The following is a 23,235-nucleotide window of genomic DNA, read 5'->3' on the forward strand; positions in this document are numbered from 1 at the left end:
TTTATTTGATATATCTCAGAGTTTGTATGTTTAGAATTACTCCCACCGTCCCATAAAAAACTAATCTAGTACTGGATGTAACGTATTATACTTACTAAAATATATCACATCCAGTAGTTTTAGATTTTTTTTTTGGGACGGAGGGAGTAGGTGAAAAAGTGTGTGCTACCATCATAAGAACTACGAGTACCAGATTTCCTAAACTATTGAACACGTTTTAAATTCACCACTCAAATTTACCTTGGGTTTTTAAGCGAAAAATAAAAAAAAACCTTTACTGCCACTACAGTGATACTTCCTCCATCCCAAAATATACATATTTCTAGCACAGTTTCAAAATGAAACTATTTCTTCATATATGTTCTCCTCTCAACCAATCATCACCGTTCTTCTTCACCTACTTTTACTTATCAACCAATCACACATTTCCTCCGATTATTCTCACCTATTTTTTTATTAATACCCGTAACAACCTAAAAAAAATGTCTACATTTTGAGATAGGGGAAACAATTTGGCAAAAAGATCTATGAGCACTCATCTGTAAAAATAAATAATTCCTTAGGGTGTAATTTGTAAATTGTCTTGAGTCTTCACGAACAAATCCCCATCCTGCGTACACACAGCACCATACCGCCATCGTCTCTTTCTCGTCGTCGCCGGCGACGCCTCCCGCCGTCGCCGAGGATGCCAGTGAGGGTGGTCGACACCGCAACCCCATCCTCCCATCCCACCTCAGGTTCGTCCACCTCCTTCCCCACTACCTTCTCTATGCTATGCACCCACCCCTAATTTTGCTGTGTAATCCAAGCTTTAGATCTGATCATCTGATAGAGTCTAATCAGGTAACTTGTGGGGTTTGATATAGTGCGATTTTAAGGTTTAATCTAGATTTGTCTGAGTTGTACTGAGGGTATCTGTGTTGATCCTTTTGGAATATACTCATTTTTTTATAATTTTGGCCACTCACGCTATGCATTATTTGGGGAGAGCTCGGATGGTTTTGTAGCTAAGCTGACAACTAATTGTAATGTATTGTATATTTTGAGGCGTTGCTATGCTTGTGGCTTTGTGTCAAGTGTTCTTCTGTTTCAGGAGGCCTTCTATATAAACCAATTGTTGATTCTGTTCACCTGCAATTGAAATTTCATTAGTTATTTTGTATGTATTTCCGGAAATAGATAGCCCGCCGTGCCAATGTGCCATACTGATTAAAATGCTGCAGGTCAAGATGCAAATGCTGGGCATCCGTCTCCTCCTAGCTGTTCCCTCTTAAGTGCTGGAAGAGTAAGTCTTTTTGTGCTGTTATTTGGAACTTGACCAAGGATCGAATCTTCTTATCGGTGTTGTTTATGGAACTGACCAGACCATATGCTTGTACCATTCTTTCAGTGTTATGCTGGAACCCAGAATGTCTCTACTATACAAAAAGAAGAAGCTTGGAAAGTTAATGTGCGGATCAATGACTGTGATCTCGAACAGGGTTATTTATGTGGAACAATGGAAGCAGTTAATGTTCCCTTAGCTGATACCCCTGTGAGCAACTACTTCCTTTTCCACTTTGACTCTGATCTTTATGTTCCAAATTGTTCATTCGTATACTAATTTAGTAGGCAAACAGTTTGTTCCGATAAAATGTAAAATAATGCTATGTTTTACTTCTTGTTACCATTATCTGATTTGCGTAGCAATTTGTAAATAATTTCCATAGGTGGTAACATTCTGGGAGGGGGAGATAGTGGATGCTAAAAATTATACATTTTTCACTGGCAAGTGGGAGGCATCGTGAGTAGTTAACTATTTATGTTTTATCCTTGATACTATCATCTACTTGTTTTATTAATTGATGCCCTAGTTTAGGGTAACAGTCCAAACTTACTCATCAAACATTACTCCTGCTTATGCTTTTGCAGCCCAGAGGATGATATTAGACACTGGTCCAAGTTCCCATCATTTACACCTCTTCTGGTATTCTGTTGCCTATCTTCGTGTTGTTAGTTGCCACGATTTGTTAGGATACATTTCTCACTTATGTTTCTCCACAGAGTCAGATAGAGACAGATGGTGGCAAGTCTGTGGACTTCAGCAACTATGCTTACATATTCATGGTACTGCACCATCTGACCTTTCATGTATGTGCCCCATTTATTGAAATACAAAGTCATAACAACTTAGCATTATTCTGATGCTACATGTAGAGATGGAAAGAGCAGTACTTTGTCAATGTTGGAGTGGACTGTGGGTTGACCATAGCTGGTTTCTACTATGTCTGCTTTTCATGTAGCGATGGTTCCATTAGTGGGTATTATTATGATCCAAACAGCAGGTAATGTATATTTCGCTGGCACTTTTTATTGCGATGTAACAACTAAATTCTATTGAGGAATTGAAGTGATATAAATATTTCCTGCTCTCTCAATTTACAGTCCGTTTCAGAAGCTTGAACTGAAGTGTACCAATGAGAAAGATTCTGGATTTACCTTCTCATCCTACGAGCTGCAGTGAGAGACTGACAGGCCTGTTGTCATTATAGTATGTGCGGATGTTAATATACACAATGTGTGTACTGAACTCATAATTTTGAATGGCGTCCCATTAAAAGAGCTGAGATGGCATGTTTGTAACAGTGATTTTGAGCAAGATGTATTTTATTCTCTTTGTAATATGATTATAAGCTGGTAAAATTTCTAATTTGAACCTACCTGTGTGTCCTTTTTGTGCTAATCATGGCATGGTTATGTCCAGAATAAATAAGACAAGAATGTGAGGGCTAGTTGCTCGTTCAAAGAAATATATATACTTCTTTCCAGAGTAATTGTAGTTCTGCAGTTGGAGGATTTTTGTTTTGTTTCAATATTTCTGTTCTGCCTACATTGTGGAATTTGTGGTCACTGATTGTGAATCTAATATCTGATACTGAGCTTTATCTGAAGAGACACTTAAGATTGAAATCTTGTACATTAGTTTCTGGTACACAGCCACAGAAACCTCCTTTTGGTTTCACATGCAGCCATTGTAAGGTATGATGTAATTCTATGAACAAAGTATACTTGGGGCGAACACTCTGTCTTCGCCTCCGGTCTTCGGACATTGTAAGGTAAACATCTCTCTACTTATCTTGTTTCATAGAGTCTTGATCTCATGCTTCAAGCCGTAGTCAATTCTCTAATGAGTAAAATTCTTCTGCATCTGCATTGCACAGGCTTCAAGTTATTGCTAAACCCTATAATAATATTCTGCAGATAGGACTACCCTTGCACACCTGGTGAAGCTTACCTTCATACACACAAGGATGGGTGGACAGTGGAACAGGAGGTAACTCTTCTCTCCTTTCTGGCAGAAACCAAGAATACACTTCCTTTGCCCTCTGTACCAAAGGCCTCTCAACATTCTCACACCAGGCATCAAACATATCGAGGACAGCCTCAGTAATGACTTCTGAGAGTACTTTATCACCTTCTCCAGGTGCCAGCTTCAGCATCATGTATCTCTTGAACGATACGATCTTCTCTAACATTTGCCTTCTGTCAATATTATATGATGACATCGCGCCTTGGATTATAGAGACCATCCTGAGGACTGCCTCACAGACTATAGCATATGCATGACTGAATATCTCGGTTGCTGTTTCTGACAGTTCTTTGCTGTGCCAATCATTTTTTACAGGTTCTGGCCCCTGTTCTAAGATTGGCGCAAATGTTACAGTCTTCGGTTTGGTTGTGTTGACACGGAGCTGCTTCGATTCCCTCAGCATTTCATTGGCTTCCTTCATTTCTGACTCAAACCTGCTGCTGACCTTGAAGTATGGTTGCTCCTTGTGTGCAGTTGGGCTCGGGAGTGGGGAATTCTGCCTTGATGATGCTTCCAAGAAAACCTCAGGTGCACATGCTGATTCACACGCTACGATTCACATGGAAAACACAAGTATTACTCTTCATCATAACAAAATTATACTATAATTGATATCTTGACTGAATTTAACTGGAGATTGTCCAATGCATGCAATATTCTGAAGTCTGGCAGACATACAGGAATGGGGATGTCGAGCTGTGCTTGGGGATCCGTAGTCTGCATCGTTGTGCTCCTTGCTGTCGTCTGCACTGGGTCCTGCTCGGGGGGTCCACATCATGTCTTCTTGCGGCTTCTTCTTGTGATGCAGCAGGTGCATCCATTTCTTAGCCTTGCTCTTCACCTTGCCGAGAACTGGCTTCTTCTGGCTCCCATTTGGGGTCCGCGGCGATCCCATCGGACTCACCGGCGGTGCCCGTGGCGAAGACCAGTATCGTCGTTGCTCCTCCCATTCATCGACTGGATTTTGGCCTGCAATATTCAGAGACGCTGAGGGAAATGTCAATCAGGCATGATCATTTCTTTATTTCTAGGCAGGTGAGGCACTAACATCCCTGTATCATTACTTCCAGAAGAATAATTTGGAACACATTGATCAAGCTATACATTTTCCAAGATCGAAATGTCATGAGAAATTATGAAACATGCAGGAATGGTGGAATTTGAGATGAGAAGAAAAGAACCAAGACCGACAAATCTATTACCATTTTGGACGGGGTGATCACCTCGTTTGGTGCTGATCCCGCGCTTCAATTTTCTGATTTCATTCATGATTTGTGCAAGAATGGAACCAAATCCTAGAGCTTTGGGAGGAGCTGATCAGGCAAGAAATGGACTCTATCCTAAAGTTGGCAACCCTGAGGGAACCAATTTCTGAGTTATAGTGGTGACAAGGGCTAAATTCTGGTGGAGCGGTTAAGTTGCCTACCTATTCTAGGGGGTGTTTGGTGGTTGGAGGGTGGCCATGCTTTTCTTGGAGCCATCCCAGATCATAAACGAGGTTCATATGTTTTTGCCACGAGCAGCTGAAAAATGTAAGGACATACATCATGCATGTGCGGGATGTTTTGAACTGAGCAGGTTTAGGGATATTTTGATCAAATGTAATGTTATTTTTGTAGACCGAAAAAAAAACGATCCTAGGCTTCCTAGCGCTAGATAAAGATACAGAAGGTTCGAGTTTCATGAGGCTGAAGACCCAGATTATGGAAAATTCGAGTAAAAAAAAACAGAAGGTTCGAGTTTCATGAAATTTGAGTTGCAGAGAGAAGGATGAAGACCGAAAATTCGAGTTTTTAGGGAAGTTTCATGAAATTTGAGTTGCAGAGAGAGGGATGAAGACCGAAAATTCAAGTTTTTTACCCAAAAAACAAAAAAAAAATTATTGTCAAGAATGGGATTCGAACCCATGCCCTTTCGGACCAGTACCTGAAACTGGCGCCTTAGACCAACTCGGCCATCTTGACAGTTTTGATATGAGTTTATTGACAATTTATAATAACGTGTTTAGCATTCTTCGCGACGGTAAATTATACAGGACAATAAAACGCTGACTATATAACGTAACCGAAACCAAAATTCTTGACGAAACTCATGACCCTCTCTGTATAATATGCAAGCTACCATTGTCTTACATTAAAAGGTTCTAAAGCTAACAGGCCAATATACATAATAAAACCATAAATGCCACAGTAAAATTACGCCGAACACCGAGTTGCTTCAAAAATGGTTACTGCTATTGGCTGTCAATAAATTGACTTGTGTTCTTTGTTCATAAATATGTAACAACATTGGGTGTCAGCATATCCATGTTAGCCCATGCTGCCAAAGATACTACAAGGAGTAAACAATGTTGTACCGATGAAACAAGTTTTCTCCATGCTCTCTGTAATCTGCTAAGCTGAAGGTGTGCCTCCCAAACTTGCTGGAAGCTGCAAAGGCAGCAGCGCCCCTCCATGCATCTATAAGGGGGTCGGCTGCTCTAACAAGCTTCAGGGTTGAGAGGTAGGGCCGAAACTGCCGGATTCCGGATTCCAGCCGAGGGATCATGCCTGGGATCAAAGAACAGCCTCCAGTGACAAGGATGGACTGGCAAAGGCGCTCCTTGACAGCCTCGTCTTCCATTAGTCGCCTAAGTGAGATGCTGACCATCTCATCGATACCAGCCTGGTCAATTCCTATCATACCAGGCTGGAACAATATTTCAGGGCACCGGAACCGCTCGATCCCTATGGAAATCCTGTAATCTTCTGCTGTAAGAGTCCGGACCTTAGGAGGCTCAGGAGTCTGTTGGACAGCTTCAGCTTTGTTCACAAATGTAGGGTCCATATCCTGCACATGGAAGCATCAAATAGTTTATGATTGTAAAAGAAACTATTGAGGTGTGAGATCTAAGTAAGACAAAATGGCCATCACGGCTCACAAGCAAGATTGCTTGAACGTGAGATCTTACCTGGATCTTAGAAGCAATTCGAGCAAGTTCTGATTCATCATCATCGTTCCCATCGTCGTCGTCGTTATTATCTTTGCTCATCTTTTTGTAGACTAACCAATCTTCATCTCTCGTACCAAAAGTGTCCTCGCCCTTCCCCCGATCAAATGCAGCAGATGTGAGCAGCCGCATCCTTTCTTTCTGGGCGGCATTAAGACGTTCCCCACGGCCTACTCCACCAGATGAATTATGATTACCATTGGTCTTACCACCATTGAGCTTCTGTCGCTTCCTCTGATCAACCCTATCAGAAAGTTCCGAGTATCGAGCACGGAGCTCTTCAAGGTATAACTCTGGGTTCTCCCTGGATATTAAAGTAAAACATATCATAAAAGCAGCATATAGAGCGCATGGCAAATATTTATGACAGATTCGAGAAAAATTTATCCCTTTTCATAGAGTGTATATTTCATTGATATGAGGATAATAGAATAGTAAATTGAACATTGTTTGGAATTGCAGAATGCATGCTTGATTTCCAGGGCTTATATCAGCACGAAGCGTATCACAAGAACAAAAACTAAAAAGATGGCTCTGAAATAACTGGTTAACTAACCCAGTGTACTTAAAATTTCAAAAAAGAGGATCTTAAGCTGAATGCAGATAAACTAATTATGACGGCCGTATGAATGATAAATTTCAGACTGGGGACATCGCAACTTACAAACGCCTCTCTTCTTCTTGCTTCTCCCTCAATGCTTCCTCCTCAGCACGTCTCTGCTTGGCACGCATTCGACCTTCTGTTGTGGTTTTAAGTAGTATCTGTTTCTTCTTCTCTTTTAACTGAAAGTATACGAAAGTGAAATAAGAATAGTAAATATTTGGAACATGGAAAATATCTAAACTTGGTATAATAGATATGTGCTCATGTCACACAGTCGCAAAAGGTCTCCCCAAAACACAAGCAAAAACAAACCCCTTTGCTACAGATGATAAATGGACAGACACACACCTGTTCTGGTGTCAATGTTTCATCAGGGACAGACACAAGTGGATACTTATCAACCCCAGAAGCATCTGCTTTCTCTTCGTTACCATTGGACTCCCCCTTTGCCTTCCTTAAGGATTGTGTTGCTTTCAAAATAGCAGATTTGATTTCCTGCTGGGAAAGATACCCAGATCTACCTAAAATGGCTGTTGCTTCTTCTTCCTCAGCTCCATCAAGTTGCTCCATTAGTTCCTCCAAATAAGAAAGCTGTTTTTCAAGTTCTGCTATCTTCTGCGACCTTTTTGCAGCAGCCATATCTCGCAAACGTTGACCAGCCTTTTCCTTCAAAGCTGCTTTTCTTGCAAGTTCTTCCTCAGATGGTGGTTCTTCTACAGGAGGCGGGACCCATGGTAGTTGCCAATACCTAGTTTTTTCTTCAGCTTCTTCCTTATTGTTCTGCCAAGTGGATCAATAAATTCATAGTGTTGAAAGAAAGAGCTAGAAATGTAACACGGTAGAAAAGCCCTGTGCATTCTATAGATGAACTGGATTTGGAATTTACATTGGTAAGAAAACAAACGGTAAATAAAAGTTTCTCACCTTAAATATCTGCAACTCTGACATATAATCAAGAGCTACGTAACAATGTTCCTTCTTCAGCTCTTCAGCCTTTTCCCATGTAATGCTTGCACTACTCAATGTAAAGTGGCAACGATTAGACATGGTAGGAAAAAAAAATGCATGGAGCACTTCAGAAATATGCTGCGGGCACCTACCTGTGATAGGGATACTTTAGAGAGAGGAGCTGCCTCAGAAAATCTGTGATGTGAAAGCCACCAACGTTGGTTCTGCAGCATGCCCCCAACACAGGTTCTCCCTTTAAAAACTGAATGCATATACACAGCAAAGCATTAATCAGAATGCATATGTGGACAAAGAAAGAAGATTTTATTTCACAGAACCACTTTGATGAGTACAACATAATATTTTTGTTTATTGATTGTTTCAGGATCATGACAACAATAAACAAATTGTGAAAAATACACTACAGAGAAGAATAGTCTAACTTGGATGGGATGAGTTAGTATGCAGCCTACCATGGAAAAGTAAGCAGAAATTCAAACACACAGGGCTCAAAATACAAAGCAACTTTTACCAATGTAGTTGTCCGGAAGCATCATAGATTAGATGGAAAGAAAACAACATGCTGTGTCTGGAGATCAAGAAAATACATCCCGACTTCCATGAGCAGAATGATTTAGCTAAGAATAGGGGCACTCTTTCTCTCTTTCTCTTTCCATGAGCATGTTATATAGCATTACCCACTACAGATTATCCAATCAGAGTTTTAGAATCTACAATGCATTCAACAATACTGTGTTCTTCAAGCATGCAATGCATTAATTTTCCGAACATCTGACAAGGTAATGGAAATGCAATGGCAAAGGATTTGTATGTTGCACAAAGTTAAGAGGAAGGCATGTGGAAGGACCAAACTTACTGGAACAACATGGCATGTCCCATGTTCACACGAAATGGCCAGTCCATCTTCTCCACAATTCCCAAGTTTCTGATTGTACTTGTAACTAAACACATCGTCAATGCCAAAAGCTGAAACTCACATAGGAAGAAACATCTTTAGCATCGACAATTCTTACTTCAAAACTACCATGCACAATTGATAACAATGGCACAAAAAGATAAGTATCATTACCAATGGATGGCACGCCATATGTCTCAAAAAGTAGTTCTGACATTCTGGCTCGAGAAAAGGATGGATTGCATTCACACTCTGTCATAAGAATGGGATGGCCCACCTGCCCAGCACTACTGTTACTTCCAGCAGCATGAAACCAAACAAATAGCTCATGTGGGAACCAGAAAATTCTAAGGTAAAAGGATGCATACAAATATATTACTATATAACCAAAGGCACATAACACTTTCTATTAGAACTATATGATACTAATGAGAAAAATCTGTTCAGAAATGCCTGCTATGCCTGGGTTATTTTTTCACTGTCACCCACCATACACTTGAGAGGAGAAAGCTCACTGATGAAGATAATTGTCCATGTCTGTCATATGTCTAGGATGGATATGCTGAATATGACATTCACTTGTCATTTAACTTGCCTGTTTTAGAGGCTGAGAGCCTGATACTAAAGTTTCCCAAAGACTTTGAAGCATTACGTTCAACTTGTGAACGTCAACTGTGTCACTATGCAATATATTCATAAGAAACTTAATTCTGAACCCGAAACCAACTGACCATTTTAGAACTCACATGCTAAATTCAAGTTTTAATAAACACTACATAGTCCCAATCATTACACACACTTCACTTATACATAGAACTGGCATACAAAAGAACCCCCAAATTTCATCATTTTTATTTGAGAGGGACTACCCCACATTTACTAGTGCAAGGTAAAGCAAAGCTGTCAAACCAAGGAAACAGTACATAAGTCAACTACATTCAGAATATATTCATAGTACAGATGATGGCAGAGTGCAATTTACCTCTGAAGTGGCACCTAGTCGATCAAAACCAAAGTCAAGAATCTGCAACCCAGACAGTAATAATACCAGATCAAAGAAATACTTAAAAAATGTTTGTTACACAAGCAATAAAGGTTGGAGTGCAAATATCAACACTCTGAAGTAAGCAATCATGTGCTGCACTCTAAATTTGTGAAACATAACAATATGTATTGGTATCTAATGTCATAAAGGATATGTGAACTATGAAAGATATTATCATTAATAGCTATAGAATAGAGCATACTCATAGAAGCAAGTTAGAATATGAATTTCTAACTTCAGATAAAGCTTTTCTTAATATCAGTTAATATACATCTCAACCACAGTTAAGACACGTATCTTATTCTTAAAATGTTTCATATGCATTATTCTGGTGAGCTTAAAAATTAACACACACATTAAGACTGCATTCAGAATCAAAGATGACAGACCAGACTGATCAGTTCAAGCTAAACATATAGCAAACCATCTATAGATCTTGCTACCAACTCAAACAAAAAAAAAGTTAAGATGGTTTCATAGGAATAACTAAGCAAACTAACATATTCCATGTACTCGAACTGGTAGACAACATCATCATCAAATGGTGAGCGAATTGCTGATCGTGTGCAATCGAAATACTTCATCAAAGCTGGATCAGTGTCCCCAACAACTGTGACAGTTTCACCTGCATCACAGAAAACAAATTCCAATCAGTTGAATTATCATATTTTGTCAAACTCTGTTATTATTAGCCTGACTCAAGCCATACCCATAAGAGGTTCAGTTCAGTAATGGTATATTCAGACAAGCATGAACCATACAGTGTAATTGAACAAACACAAAGAGAGCACTAAAACATCTGAACTTGATCTGTTTTCAGGATTACTAGTATCACTTACGAAGAAAATGAATCAAGTTGTATCAAAACATCGCAAACGATAAAAATAAATAAAGCCCATTGGAATCTGACAAGTAACAGTTCAACTCCCACTTGAATTGAGTAGAGTTTCAAAATGGGCCTAATAAGTGGCTGCTGATAGACATAATTAAAATGCAGCACCCAATTTCTGTGCATCAAAACAAAACAAATTACACAAACAGCACCCAATTACCAACGAAACGCCATACCTATTCACTGAACATTCTGAAAACGCACGCTAAGGATTAACGGAAGAAGCAGAGATCAAACTTCTCGCAGTATATCCAAAGAAAAACCCCAATCACCAAACAGATATCACAGCCAAGCTTTCCAAAGCGCGCAATGCGGCGTACCAGAGCTGCGGTGGCGCGGCCGCTGCACGATGTTGCGGAAGGCGACGCGGGGCTCCGCCTCGCCGGCCCACCTGCACGGCACCAAACCACCACGTCACTTCACAGAACCCACGTACGGAACGGAAGCCCTGCTAGGGTTAGGGTTTGGGGGGGGGGGGGGGTGGAGTTTCCGGGCGGCGGCGGGTGGGAGGTCGTACCCGATGCGGAAGGTGGAGGCGCCGTTGTCGATAACGATGGGGGTGGTGCTCGGGAAGCCGGCGAAGTCGGTCTCCCGGTCCGGGCGGTACCCCGACGGCATGCCGGCCGGCGGCGACGGGCTCGCCGGAGGCGGAGGCGGAGGGGGTGAGGGGTTTGAGGGGCACTTTGGTAAATTTTGTCGTCTCGTCTCGCTGCGTCGTCCTCGTCGCGAGCTCGCGGTGCTTTGAGAGGGGGAGGGGAGAAGAGGAGAGGGATATTAACGCAAAACCCCCTGCATTCTACTCGTAATTCAACATGAGGCACATACTCTCTCTATCCAGAATAAATGTTTATTTTTGGTTCTTCTTGTTTATCAAAAATAAATTTATTTTTGAAGTGATCGTTGCATCGAAATTTGTAAAATTATAAAATAAATGTATTGAGAATAAATAAATAAAGAGAAAAATAATTGCTTTGGGATTTGAGAAAGTCTTTTCTAATTAGTATGGGTGGATGAATAAAAAATGAACTTATTTTGATATTAAGAGCCCCTTTGATTTAGAGGAAAAACATAGAAATTTTGGAGAATTTAAATCCTATGAAAAAATTTTCTATGAAGCCCTTTGAAACAAATGGTTGAATCCTATCCAATCCTTTGAAATTCCTATGAAATGGACAATCCTATAGAGAATTTGGAGGAAATTTAGAAAGAGCTTCAACATCTTGGTAACTTTTCTTTGGGTCTATCTCTCTTATTCAATTCCTGCGTTTTTCTTGCGGTTCAATCAAACTGCCCTTCTTATGTTTTCCCTACGTTTTTGCAATATCTGTTTTATACATACATTCCTATCAAAATTCTATATTTTTTCTATTATTATTTTTTTCAATCATGCGATTTAAAGGAGCCCTAAGGGTGCTATCATATCATTTCATTCAAGATTTCAATGGCATGAAATTGCACGGATTTCAAATTTTTGCTATTTGCATTGTGGATGGTGTTTTTTTTTTACTATGCAGAGTAGTAAGGTGTCACTCTGTCTTGTCATTAATATATGAGATTTTTAATACTAATTTTAGTGTAAAAACATTGTGCGTCAATGATCGGAGGGAGTACTACATACGCTAAGCAAATTTTGACAACAGAGTTCTTCCTAGCTGTTCTTTTTATAATCTACTACTCCCTCCGTTTCGTTTTGTTTGTCGCTGTAGCTCATTTCAAAAAGAGTCAAAATGTTTGACGTCGTAGTACACCGGCCGATACCGTTTCCATCTTTACCCCTCAGTCGGCGGCGCGGAGAAGCAGGAGGAGCTCCTCCGCCGGCGGTCCTCCTGCCCCTGCCACGGCGAGGCCCTCCACGCATGGCGCTCAAGTCCGGCGCCGCCTCCCACGCGCATAGTCCCCTTCCGCCGACGAAGCGCCGCCGCGGCACCATGGCCGGAGGAGGAGCCACGCTGGCGGCGGCGGCGTGGGAGATCGCCGTCGTCTTCCGTCCTCCGGCCGCTCCTCGCCTTCGCCTTCGTCCTCTCCATCATCGCCCTCAGTACGGCTGCCCTCTCCTCCTCTCGATTCGGCTTTGGCTCGAGGGCTTTTCCCTGATTCTTTCGTTCGCTGCTCGCGGCGGCGGCTGGTTCGCAGGCTGATACATAGCGTGGAGGACGGTGCTGGTGCACGTCTCGTTTGTGCAGGAGATCGCCGGGCTTCGAAAAGCTCCATTGCCACAAGTCTCCTCCTTTCTTTTTTCTTTCTTCAGCTGGATGTCCAGAATTTACCTGATTATTTCATCCGGTTAAGATAGCTGTGCACTTGATTGCAGATTAAGCTACTGAACGGCCTGCAGATTGTCTGATTTGGTTAGCCGTATGTTGATTGTTGATGTTCGTTTTTTAGAGAATGCACATTGCATTTGCTTGGCTATTTGATGTTCATCGAAGGGGAAATTTTTCTGTTTCTGGGAAATTCTGGTCGTGTTCACTGGGGACTGATTGTTGTGTATTTGATCAGATGATTAGTGCTTAGTACTGTCAGTGATGTAATATGCGTGGGAATTTTGGATGTTATAATGAGAAATTGGAAACAAAAATTGGAACTTGAGATACAGATTCAGAGTAGACAGAAATGGGATACTGTTTTGCTGTAAACAGAGTAAACAGAAATGGAGTACTTTATTTTGGATAATGCACTAGTGATCTTTATTGGTTCAATATTATGATTTCGTAATGACATGATTTGCCTATTATCCTACTCAAGTGCTTTAATTGAATATGACCCTGTTTCATCTAGAAAAAGAATATGGTTCATCCTAAAGGTAATATGGCTTCTGTTATTCATCTATTGTGCATGCATTTGGTCATAACACCTGGTTTTCTTCATTGCTACAGGAAACTTTTTGACATTTACAATTGCCAAGTTGATTTTGATACAAGTTTGAATCTGTAGTCTGCTACTTGAAAGTAACAATGCCTGGTGCTGGTGCTGCTTGCAAAAAGACTAACCTGATTTCTCCTAGGCGATCTCCTAGGCTCAAGAATATCCATGTTACTGAAACGAACCGAACAATGGACAAACCAACATCTCTAAATGATGTAAAATTGCAAGATACTCCCACTTGAGAGTAAAGTGGCTGCTGCCATCCCAGCTGCTGTTTATAAAACCTGTCCAGAAGACATCCAGGAGAAGTATGTATGCTTCAGAGATGCACACCAAGCTTGTAAAGTGGCTGCTGCCATCCCAGCTGATGTTTCTTGTAAATTGAGATAGCTAGTCTGTAAACAGAGTATTCAAACATAGAGCTTGTAAAGTGGCTGCTGCCATCCCAGCTGATGTTTCTTGTAAATTGAGATAGCTAGTCTGTAATTATATCAAAGGACCATTGACAGTTCACACCATTGATCTTAGATAAGCTTAGCTAATGTGTTCATGTGAAATAAAAATACTAATAAAAAATCAAAGGACATATTCAGGTCCATATATCCTCCTGCTTTCTCAAAAATCAAAGGACATGTTCTGCACAGAATGACTGCACACATGGACTACTTTCTAGAAAAAGAGAGAAAAAAAAGAAAGCCTCCAATTCATTCTGTTCAGATCAACAACAGCACCAACAATTTCAGATATCAGCAACAGCAGCAACACCAACAATTTCAGATATCAACAACAGCAGCAACAGCAACAGCAGCAACACCAAAAATTTCAGATTAGCTTAGCAGCAATTTCATATCAGCACCCTGCTGCAGCAACAAACAAATTCATATCAGGTATCTGCCATGGTCCTGAAAAGGAGTAAAAAGAATGCCACTAATTAGCACACATCAAACTAGTTAGGCACATGAAGCGATTTTCATGAAAATAAAATATAACCAAAGTAGTTTACCTGAGATAATTGTTAGCATTATTTACTGACTTAGCATCACACCTTAGTTGCAAAGGAAGGCGACCTTGCCTTTCAAGCACTCCTTTTTTGATGTGTGGAAGATCATAGGAGTTGTCACCGAGTACTTCTATGACTTCCCTCATGCATGCGTGAAGAGACAAGAAAATCCTGTTTGATAGCCTCACTGGATAATCTTCAAATGCTCGATCGATGGCGGCTACAAGTTCTTCTGTTGTTGTTGAGGCTGATTTGTACTGGATGGACTGAATGGAGTTGAAGAAACCCAGATCCAAGACATTCAAATCTGGGGAATTTGCCGGCTGGCAAACAAGTTTGATGTTAAAGCCGTCTTGCTTCGCGGCCTCACAAAACATTCTGTCGTCCGGTGCAATATGAGGCCGAGCATTATCCTGCTGGATGTATATAGGTTTGCCAGCGTCTTCACGAGGCCACTTAGCCCGAACAGCTGGCAATGCCTTTTCTATCATGAAGCTTCGGATTACCTCCTTTGTGATTGACTCAATGGGCTTCATCTCGATTGTCCCTGCAGGACGGTTCACACTTGACCTCTTTGCAGCTGTGTATGTCACAAAAGGAAAACATCCAATTTTTCCATCAAAGATGCAGTTTCCATTTGAGTCAAACCTTGGTCTGGCGAGAGCTGTTAAGATCATTATTTTTGGGATGAAGTTTTTGTTTTGAATTGTCCTGATGCGACGCGAGGCAGTTGGAGCTGCGTAATATCGCACAGTCTTCCTCGTAATGTTGAACCACTTCTCATCTATGAAAATGAAATCAAACAATGGTTTGAAGACAAGATTGTGAGGCACACTCCTTGGGTCAAGCATTTCAATACACCACTTCAGCCGATCAATTTTGTTTTGGTCTGTCAAGTGGGGATCCAATGAGCTAGATACACGCTTTATAGCACCCTCTTTTTTCATTCTGTAGACCTTACTTGTGCTAACACCAAGTTGAGTAGCTACATCCTGTATTGTGGTGCGGCTCAATATTGAAATATCTTCGAGACGGGACACATCCACCACCTTCTTCTTTCTGCCACACCTAGATCTTCCACTCGCAACATCAACTGAAATACCTTGATCCAAACAACTTTTGCCTTTTTTCCATATCCGCTGTACTGTCCTGATAGGCACCGAGAATTTAGCTGAAACCTCCTTGCTCTCATGGCCCTTCAAATATCCTTTTCTTGCCTTTACAAGCATGGCGTCAAAGATTGCTCTCCGTTTGTCATTATCAAGCACGACATTCTTGTGTGTATTCTCCTGAGGAACTAGGATAGCATCATCAACATCAGAATCGAAGAAAGGATCAAACTGAGGCTGTACATTCTCCTGGCCAGGGTCAACACCTATCTCCTCTAGAGTGACTAGGACATCATCATCAGCATTTGAATCGAAGGGATCAAATCCAGCCTCTCCATTGCCTTGAGCATCTGTGGCAGCACTGTGATCGAATCCAGCCTCTCCATTGCCTTGAGCATATGTGGCAGCACTGTGATCGAATCCAGCCTCTCCATTGCCTTGAGCATCTGTGGCAGCACTGTGATCAAATCCAGCCTCTCCGGGATCTGTGGCAGAATATGTATCTCCCGGTTCCAAATTTAAATTAATATCCATTGTTCTTTGCTCTCGACCTTGACAAATTCCATGGGTTGTAGCAGAAGGTGATGTTCGTTGTTGTATAGAAGGAGACCTTATCCGTATGCTAGGGGACAGTAACATTCTGCTCAACGGGGTTCTAAAGAATGGCATTGCCACGCAGGGAGACTTCCTTTTTTTGCCTCTTTTCCCTCCAACATTGGACCCATCTAGTGTAACCCTGCAAAAGGTGTTGCAACGAAGTTGTCATGAATGCACATTTTGGATTATAAGTTGCATCAAATGTTAAGAGTGAAAAGCATAGTAAGGTTCTGAGAAAAGGTAAAAGCATCCATTCTGTAAGACATCTAGTACTGGTTGTATAGCATAACTGGACAGACAACCATGTGATCTAACAAGAAATTATACAATAACAAGAACTCCAATTTATGAAGCAATAAGATAAGGAAAAGACTTATGCTAAATGTTTGCATAAACTAGAACAACCAGCAACAGCTCCCTGTAAATAGAAATACAGTGCTATTTCCTTGCTCTAATTAATCGAATTTTGCACAAGCAGTAGCCATGAACTGAACTATGTGAGGTTAGATGTGAAAATTCATTTAACCTCGCAATAGTGAGCATCTATAGAGTTTTCCTGAAAATAACACATTTTAGGAACACAAAATACATCATTGAAAAAAAATCGAATACGAACCTTGGAGAGAGAGCAGTTGAGGACGAAGCCGCGGCGGCGAGGCGCTCGACACGATCCTCTGCACCGCCGTCGCCGACCTCCTGAGCCGCTTTCTTCCATGGTGTGACAAATTTACGACGTCTACCTACCCTGCCCTCCTCCTTCGTCATGACCAACGGCGTCCAGGAAGAACACCCAGTATCTTCCATACAAAATCAAGAACGGACAAGAAATGAACAACCAAATAAACATGGTAAAAAATACCAGAAGACAAGAAACACATGGTAAACAACAACCGATCAATTCAAAGAAACTACTCCGTAAACCATACACTGTTGTCCAGGAATCAGATAGAATTTATCATTTTAATTTAGTTCTGCTGGTGTAGCTCAACTATAGTGTCAGCATTACATTAGGCACAAATAATGTTCAGATAATATCTACTTTATCCACTGATCTAGCTCAACTGTGGTGTCAGCATTGCATTAGTCACAGATTACCTAGGTAAACTGCTAATTACAAGTGAAATATTGGTGCCATGATGGTCATTGTCACACTAAGCATTTTATTAGAAGCAAATCGTTCCTGCAAAATGAAGAATTATCTGCAACACACCTTGCAAAAATTCAGAGCAAATCTACAAGTTATATTGCGAATAATCAAAAGATCAAAAGCTACTGCCACATGAACAATTCAAGATCAAACCTTAATCACCACCCACTAAAACCTTATTAAACCAACGTCAATTCATTATCATCATCATCATCATCTTGAACGTGATCAGCATCATCTAAACCCAATATGCTAAACCTCCAACGAGCCGCCGGACTTGGCAGTGCCGCAGTGTGAGTACTACCCTGACCAAAATCTCAGTACGCCAGCTTCTTACTGGGCTCCGGCGATGGCGAGCCGGCGGCGCTGCCCGGTGGTGGCAAATCGCAAAGAACGCCACCTGCCACTTAGCCACTACACTACTCTACAGCTTCGGAGGAGAGGATGCGTCGGCCAGATACCCCTAGTAGCCGGAGAGCGGCGGCGGGATGCGGTGGCCGGCGACTTCGCCGGCGGCGGTGGGCGCAGGCTCACGAAGAGACGGGAGGGAGGTGAGAGAAGGTGTGGGAAGAGGGGAAAGAGAAGGGTGTGCTCACCGGTGGGGGGAAGCAGGATGCCGGCGCCGCTGCCCGTGGGAAGGGGAAGCCGCGACAGGGGTGGTGGGGAAGAGCACCGCCGTCCCCACCGTCGGCCCTGCCACGACGCTCGGGATCGGGATGGGGCGCCGCCGCCATCACGCGTAGAAGGGAAGGGGAATGAATCAGTGGAGAGGAAGGGCAAAAGGGTAAATTCACGTCAACCTTAATCTCGCCGAAGCTGTCGGAAACGACAAACAAAACGAAACGGAGGGAGTACTACTTAAAAATTAAAAAATAAGAAACGTTTCCTTCGTCCGTTTAATAGATAAAAAAAAGCGAAAAAAAAACAAAACAAAAAGAGTCCGATTCCCCTGAAAAAAAAGATCGGATCCCTTAAAAGGAAAAAAAAGTCCGAGAAAAAACACCGTTTAAATAAAAAAAGCGAAAAAAATAGAAGTCCGACTCCTAAAAGTCTGACTCCCCCGGTGGAAAATAAAAAGGAGAAAAAAAACAAAAAAAGAAGAGAAAAAAAATCTGTCGCAAAAAAAAAGGCGTTCGACTCTTAAAAATCCGACTCCCTGTGGAGAAAATAAAGGCGACAAAAAAAAGGAAAAAAAAACTTCTACCTAAAAAAAGAAAAAAAACGTCCGACTCCTTAAAAAAAGTCCAACTCCCTCGAAAAAGACTTCTCGAAAAATTGAGAATATTTTTATCGGTATTTTGATACGTCATTCGTGTATGGGTCGGTTTTTAAATTCGTTCGTTTTTTATCGGTATCTATCTATCTACTTCTACTTCTTCTACTACTACTACTTAAAAAATAAGAGACGTTTCATTTGTCCGTCACAAATAAAAAATAGCGAAAAAAACGAAAAGAAAAAGAAGTCTGATTCCTAAAAAAGAAAAACAAAAAAAATCGGAGAAAAAATTAGGGAAAAAAACCGTAGTCCGATTCCCCTTAAAATGGGGGGAAAAAATCCTATTCCGGCCCACGCACGGTTGTTCTGTTTTTCTTCCTTTTTTCGTTTCTTTTCAGTTTTTTCTTTCCTTTTTTTGTTTTTTCGGTTTTTTATTTCTTACTACTATGTATATATACAAACTTTATATACACGTATACAAACTTTGGATACGTTTATATTTTTATACTTTTTTATATAAACTTTGTATACATATGTATCTCTACTCCCGTCTCTACTTAAAAAATTCACATCTACAGAGGTCTGTTCGATTCCGTGGCAAAAAAAAAGGTTAGTAAAAAGTAAAAAACGAACGAGAAAAAAAAATAAAAAGGACGGAAAAAAGCGCGGCAAAAAATTCAATTTCTATTCGCTTTAATAGTCCGTAAATATCTCTTCTCTATCTTAACTAATTAAAAAGATTCGTATTTTTCCGTTCATCACCCCTCTATTCGTCCATATTTTCGTCCCTCCCTCAAATCCTAATCTGATTTCGATTTTGTGAATGATCGAAAAAATTGAAAAAAAAAAGAGAAACCCAAACTTCAACACCCAAAAACACCAAATATATCGACCCAAAACTCCAAATACATCGAGTCCGTCGCCGTCACTCGGGATTAGGTTGGGCGCCGCCACCGCTGCCGCCTGCTGGTGATGGAGGAGGGCGCCGCCACCGCCGCCGGTGGTGGGGGAGGACGCCGCCGCGCTGCCGGTGGTGGGGGAGGACGCAGCCGCGCTGCCGGTGGTGGGAGAACCACCATCGCCGCTCGCGGGGGAGGACGCTGACACCGCCGCCACTCGGGGGGAGAGGCACCGCCACCGCCGCCACTGCTCGGGGCAGCGGCGCAGTTGCTAGGGGGAGGGCACCGCCGCCGCCGTCGCTCGGGGGGAGAGGCGCCGCCACTGCCGCCGCTGCTCGGGCGGCACCGCCGTCGCTCAGGGAGGGGGGGCTGCTCGGGGAGAGGCGCCGTCGCCGTCGCAGCCGCCGCCGCTCGGGGGAGGGAGAGTGGTAAAGGAGGGGGAGGGGGTGAGAATGAGTCCTAGGGTTAGGTTTTGGGTGTAGTTATTTAGGTTAGGATTAATCTGGGCCGTCCATTCGATCGGACAGCTCCAGCTGTTCCCGGCGTCGGGCCGCCGGCCTATTGGGCCACCGAATGGACCGTGTGGTCGATATCAAGAGGATGCAATGGACTTCAACAGAGAAAGGAAACAAGCCAGATACATAGAATAGACGTAAGGGAGAGAATATAAACTTTCTATATTCGGCCCAAACCTAAAAGGGAGGATTTTGATTCCTTTTTCCAATTAAATAATTGTTAAATGAGGTTTGTATTATTAAAATTAGCAATTAAGCTCTGAAAATTCCAATAAAATTCTAAAGAGCTTAATTAAACATGGAGAATTTAATAAAATTAAATTTAACCTGTCATTTTATTTATCATACTTACTTTACTTGTAAATTGATTTTTTACACAAGGGAGGGAATATAACCTTTCTACATAATGTAAATTTTTCTTAACTTTTCCTTTATTTTCTGGTCTATACACTTCCCGTTGCAATGCACGGGCACTTTTGCCACTTTTGCCAGTGGAATATAAAATCCTAGAGTTCCTCCTGGGTGTAGTAGCAAATACTCCCTCAATTTTACAATATAATTTATTCTAGCATTTCTCATATTTATATTGATGCTAATAAATCTAGATAAGAGAAATAGTAAGTAACAACATAGCCATGAAAAGTTGGACACAATACTCTGCTCTACCATTAGCAAACAAAATCTGAAAGCCACTTCACTGAGCAGGTACGTATTTCATCACAAACACATGCACATATATTTGATCCTCGTTACGAAAACTTACAAGAAAAAAAAAAGAGATCGTATGAATATCAGCGAATTTTTTTTCGCGAACGCGAATATCAGCGAATTCGTCAACATCGATGCAAATTCTCTCGTTTTCAAATATCGATGCACCAAGAAATCCCATTTTTTGTTCTTTTAAAACTGCAGAGAATACTTCTTGCCGGTGAACCGATTCCCATCGTCTTTCTCGCCGGACTTGGCCTCCTTGACGCCACCACCGGCGGCAGGAGCCGACGAGCCAAACCGAAGCCCCCTTTTGGGCGGCGCCGCCGCCGTCGCCGGCGGCGGCATCGTCTTCTTCTCCTCCTCCACCGGCTTGCCGTCCATCCGCATCCTGAAGCCGGTGAACCGGGCCGGCTCCGGCTCGCCGGCGCCGACGCCGTCGACCTGCATGGCGGCGGCGGGCTCCGCTTGGTCGAGGGCCTGGTCGAACTCGACCTCGCAGTCGGTCTCGATGACGCAGACAGCGTCGGCCGGCCTCGTCTCCACGACGTCGAGGTAGTAGAACCTGTCCCCCGCCGCCACGGCGATCGTCTCGCCGGTCGTCAGGCAGAAGAAGTTGCGGAAGTTGTACTCCAGCCTACACGCACATCAACACAACATATGTCAACCAATGTCGAATAAAATAATAGATGATATAGCAATGTTTATATGATAATTAAATGTAATAATTGTTAGTGGATGATAATGTGATATATCTGTATGTTAAGCTTTAGAATTTAGTGAGTTAACTTTATAGTAGGAAAGAATAACCAGGCTTAGTAATTTCGTTGTTCATATCTACGACGGGGCATCGAAATTTCGATCAGAACTTTTATGGAATTTGATCAAATTTTGATTAAAAAATTGAAAATTTCGGACGAAATAGTTCCGTGCCGAGAGGGCCTGAAATTTCAAAAAATTCGAACGGAAATTTCAATAATTTAGTCATAACGATCGTATTCAGTCAGTATTGAAAGTTATTTTGTCAATATTACCATCAGTAGAAGATGATCCTAACTGTTGTTCTATGAGTTTTAGTTCCAGTAAAAAAAATCTGAATTAGAAAAGGTGAACAATTTAGATTAATTTCTAAAGAAAAAAAAAACTTCTTTCGTTAGAATTACTTACAGGTATCTTGGTTCAGAAAGCTTGTGGAAGTCAGAGGTGTGAGGCTGCAGCTTGACGAAGGTGGCCTTGGGGATCGACGTGCTTCGCAGCAGCACGAGATCGTTCTCTCGCAGGCCCAAGTGCTCCATCATCTGAAAATATTCAGGAACAAAATATAAATCAGCATCAGTTTATGTTAATGCTCTGAAGAGTTGTTTAAATTAAATTTGTATTTGGGCAAAGTTAATTTGATGTTCTTCTATGAAGAGTATACTAACCATGGTCGGGATGTGGATGAAGCCCTCGTCGGCGGTGAACTCGAGCACGCCGCAGTACGAGGTCTGCAGCGTGGTGGCGTTCTGAATCTGAAACTGCATCGGGTACTCGATGTGCAGATACCCTTGAAAGTAAATTAACCACAAGCAATAACATCAGTAATTTAACCAACTAATTTATTACCAGATGATCAAGTATGTACGGAAAGATCGTTTTTTTACTGAAGATGTTAGGAACTTACCGAGCCGATCAAGAGCAGATACAGGCATGAAGACTGCAAACAAATTAAACATAAGCAAAACTTCGTAATATTCAGTTAGAAAAAAAAAATAGATTGACTACTGACTATTAATAACAGGTTAATTAGCAACTTACCCCTGTTGCCATCGTCGGCGTTCTCCTTCTTGAGAAGCGAGATCGGCAAGCAGCGGTACAGCTGCGCGAACGTCGCCGATTGCAAGTTGAGATACTCCTCGAAATCCTGCACAACGCATTCAACGAACCAGCAATTAGATTAGAAGTTCAGAACCGGTATCCTAAACAACTCCAGTATATGCATGAATCAAGAACATAATTAGCATGGTAATATATTCAAGAACAATGACAGATTGGTTGCGCTCCAAAGAATCGAAAAGATGGAAGAGAAGGGGATAAAACAACAACTTGGATTAAAAAGATTTCAGAGCAATTGACTGACATACCATTATTAAGATGAACTGATGAAGTCAGCGACTAAATTAATTGGCTGCCGATCGAGTTAGTCAAATCCCCTCTTCTTCTTCCGATGGAATTCGAAGAACACACGACAAATCAATAGAACAAGATCAAAATCAGGTATTCAGGTGAGGCTTCCAGATATCCAGGGCCAATATAAACCGCCTATACGAATCGCCCTCGTATACACGAATCAGTAATAAACCGCGTAGGAGTCCACCACATCAAATACCGGGCCCACATGTCGGTCAGACCGCAGGTAGGACCAGCCAGGCAAGCGGTTCTCCTTCCCTGGCTGAC

The 23,235-nt window shown here is 41.8% G+C and overlaps 4 protein-coding genes, 1 long non-coding RNA gene and 1 other non-coding gene across 7 annotated transcripts; 2 read left to right on the forward strand and 4 right to left on the reverse strand.

Annotated features, from left to right (window-relative positions):
• Nucleotides 1–598: 598 nt before the first annotated feature.
• LOC127779200 (uncharacterized) lies at nucleotides 599–2,699 on the forward strand. Its single transcript, XM_052305930.1, has 8 exons — nucleotides 599–737; nucleotides 1,224–1,285; nucleotides 1,391–1,534; nucleotides 1,710–1,783; nucleotides 1,912–1,966; nucleotides 2,044–2,106; nucleotides 2,197–2,324; nucleotides 2,425–2,699. Exons 1-8 carry the CDS (start codon nucleotides 686–688, stop codon nucleotides 2,501–2,503), a joined length of 657 nt encoding a protein of 218 aa, XP_052161890.1. The 5' UTR covers nucleotides 599–685; the 3' UTR covers nucleotides 2,504–2,699.
• Nucleotides 2,700–3,094: 395 nt separating this feature from the next.
• Nucleotides 3,095–4,841, reverse strand: LOC127779160 (uncharacterized). Of its 2 annotated transcripts, none has more exons than XM_052305887.1 (4): nucleotides 4,552–4,841; nucleotides 4,028–4,318; nucleotides 3,275–3,898; nucleotides 3,095–3,187 (listed from the first exon to the last, which is right to left on the reverse strand). In XM_052305887.1, exons 1-4 carry the CDS (start codon nucleotides 4,616–4,618, stop codon nucleotides 3,156–3,158), a joined length of 1,014 nt encoding a protein of 337 aa, XP_052161847.1. In that variant the 5' UTR covers nucleotides 4,619–4,841; the 3' UTR covers nucleotides 3,095–3,155. The 2 variants fall into 2 exon arrangements, with proteins under 2 accessions (XP_052161847.1, XP_052161840.1); XM_052305880.1 differs by having other exon boundaries at nucleotides 4,028–4,336.
• A 391-nt stretch (nucleotides 4,842–5,232) lies between these two features.
• Nucleotides 5,233–5,313, reverse strand: TRNAL-CAG (transfer RNA leucine (anticodon CAG)). The gene has a single exon. It is a non-coding gene; the product is annotated as a tRNA-Leu (tRNA).
• A 98-nt stretch (nucleotides 5,314–5,411) lies between these two features.
• LOC127779152 (actin-related protein 5) lies at nucleotides 5,412–11,489 on the reverse strand. Its single transcript, XM_052305868.1, has 12 exons — nucleotides 11,261–11,489; nucleotides 11,064–11,134; nucleotides 10,352–10,476; nucleotides 9,789–9,830; nucleotides 8,981–9,083; nucleotides 8,768–8,877; nucleotides 8,043–8,152; nucleotides 7,867–7,957; nucleotides 7,291–7,722; nucleotides 7,003–7,121; nucleotides 6,300–6,642; nucleotides 5,412–6,178 (listed from the first exon to the last, which is right to left on the reverse strand). Exons 1-12 carry the CDS (start codon nucleotides 11,359–11,361, stop codon nucleotides 5,681–5,683), a joined length of 2,145 nt encoding a protein of 714 aa, XP_052161828.1. The 5' UTR covers nucleotides 11,362–11,489; the 3' UTR covers nucleotides 5,412–5,680.
• Nucleotides 11,490–12,421: 932 nt separating this feature from the next.
• On the forward strand, nucleotides 12,422–13,332 carry LOC127779224 (uncharacterized). Its single transcript, XR_008018636.1, has 2 exons — nucleotides 12,422–12,781; nucleotides 12,877–13,332. It is a non-coding gene; the product is annotated as an uncharacterized LOC127779224 (long non-coding RNA).
• Nucleotides 13,333–20,815: 7,483 nt separating this feature from the next.
• On the reverse strand, nucleotides 20,816–23,195 carry LOC127760350 (uncharacterized). The gene is made up of 6 exons (XM_052284589.1): nucleotides 22,923–23,195; nucleotides 22,597–22,702; nucleotides 22,463–22,495; nucleotides 22,224–22,345; nucleotides 21,967–22,097; nucleotides 20,816–21,436 (listed from the first exon to the last, which is right to left on the reverse strand). The coding sequence occupies exons 1-6, from the start codon at nucleotides 22,923–22,925 to the stop codon at nucleotides 20,992–20,994; spliced, it is 840 nt and encodes a 279-aa protein (XP_052140549.1). The 5' UTR covers nucleotides 22,926–23,195; the 3' UTR covers nucleotides 20,816–20,991.
• Between the last annotated feature and the right edge of the window lie 40 nt (nucleotides 23,196–23,235).

Source organism: Oryza glaberrima, chromosome 1 (genome assembly GCF_000147395.1).
Source record: "Oryza glaberrima chromosome 1, OglaRS2, whole genome shotgun sequence".
Lineage (NCBI taxonomy): Eukaryota > Viridiplantae > Streptophyta > Magnoliopsida > Poales > Poaceae > Oryza > Oryza glaberrima.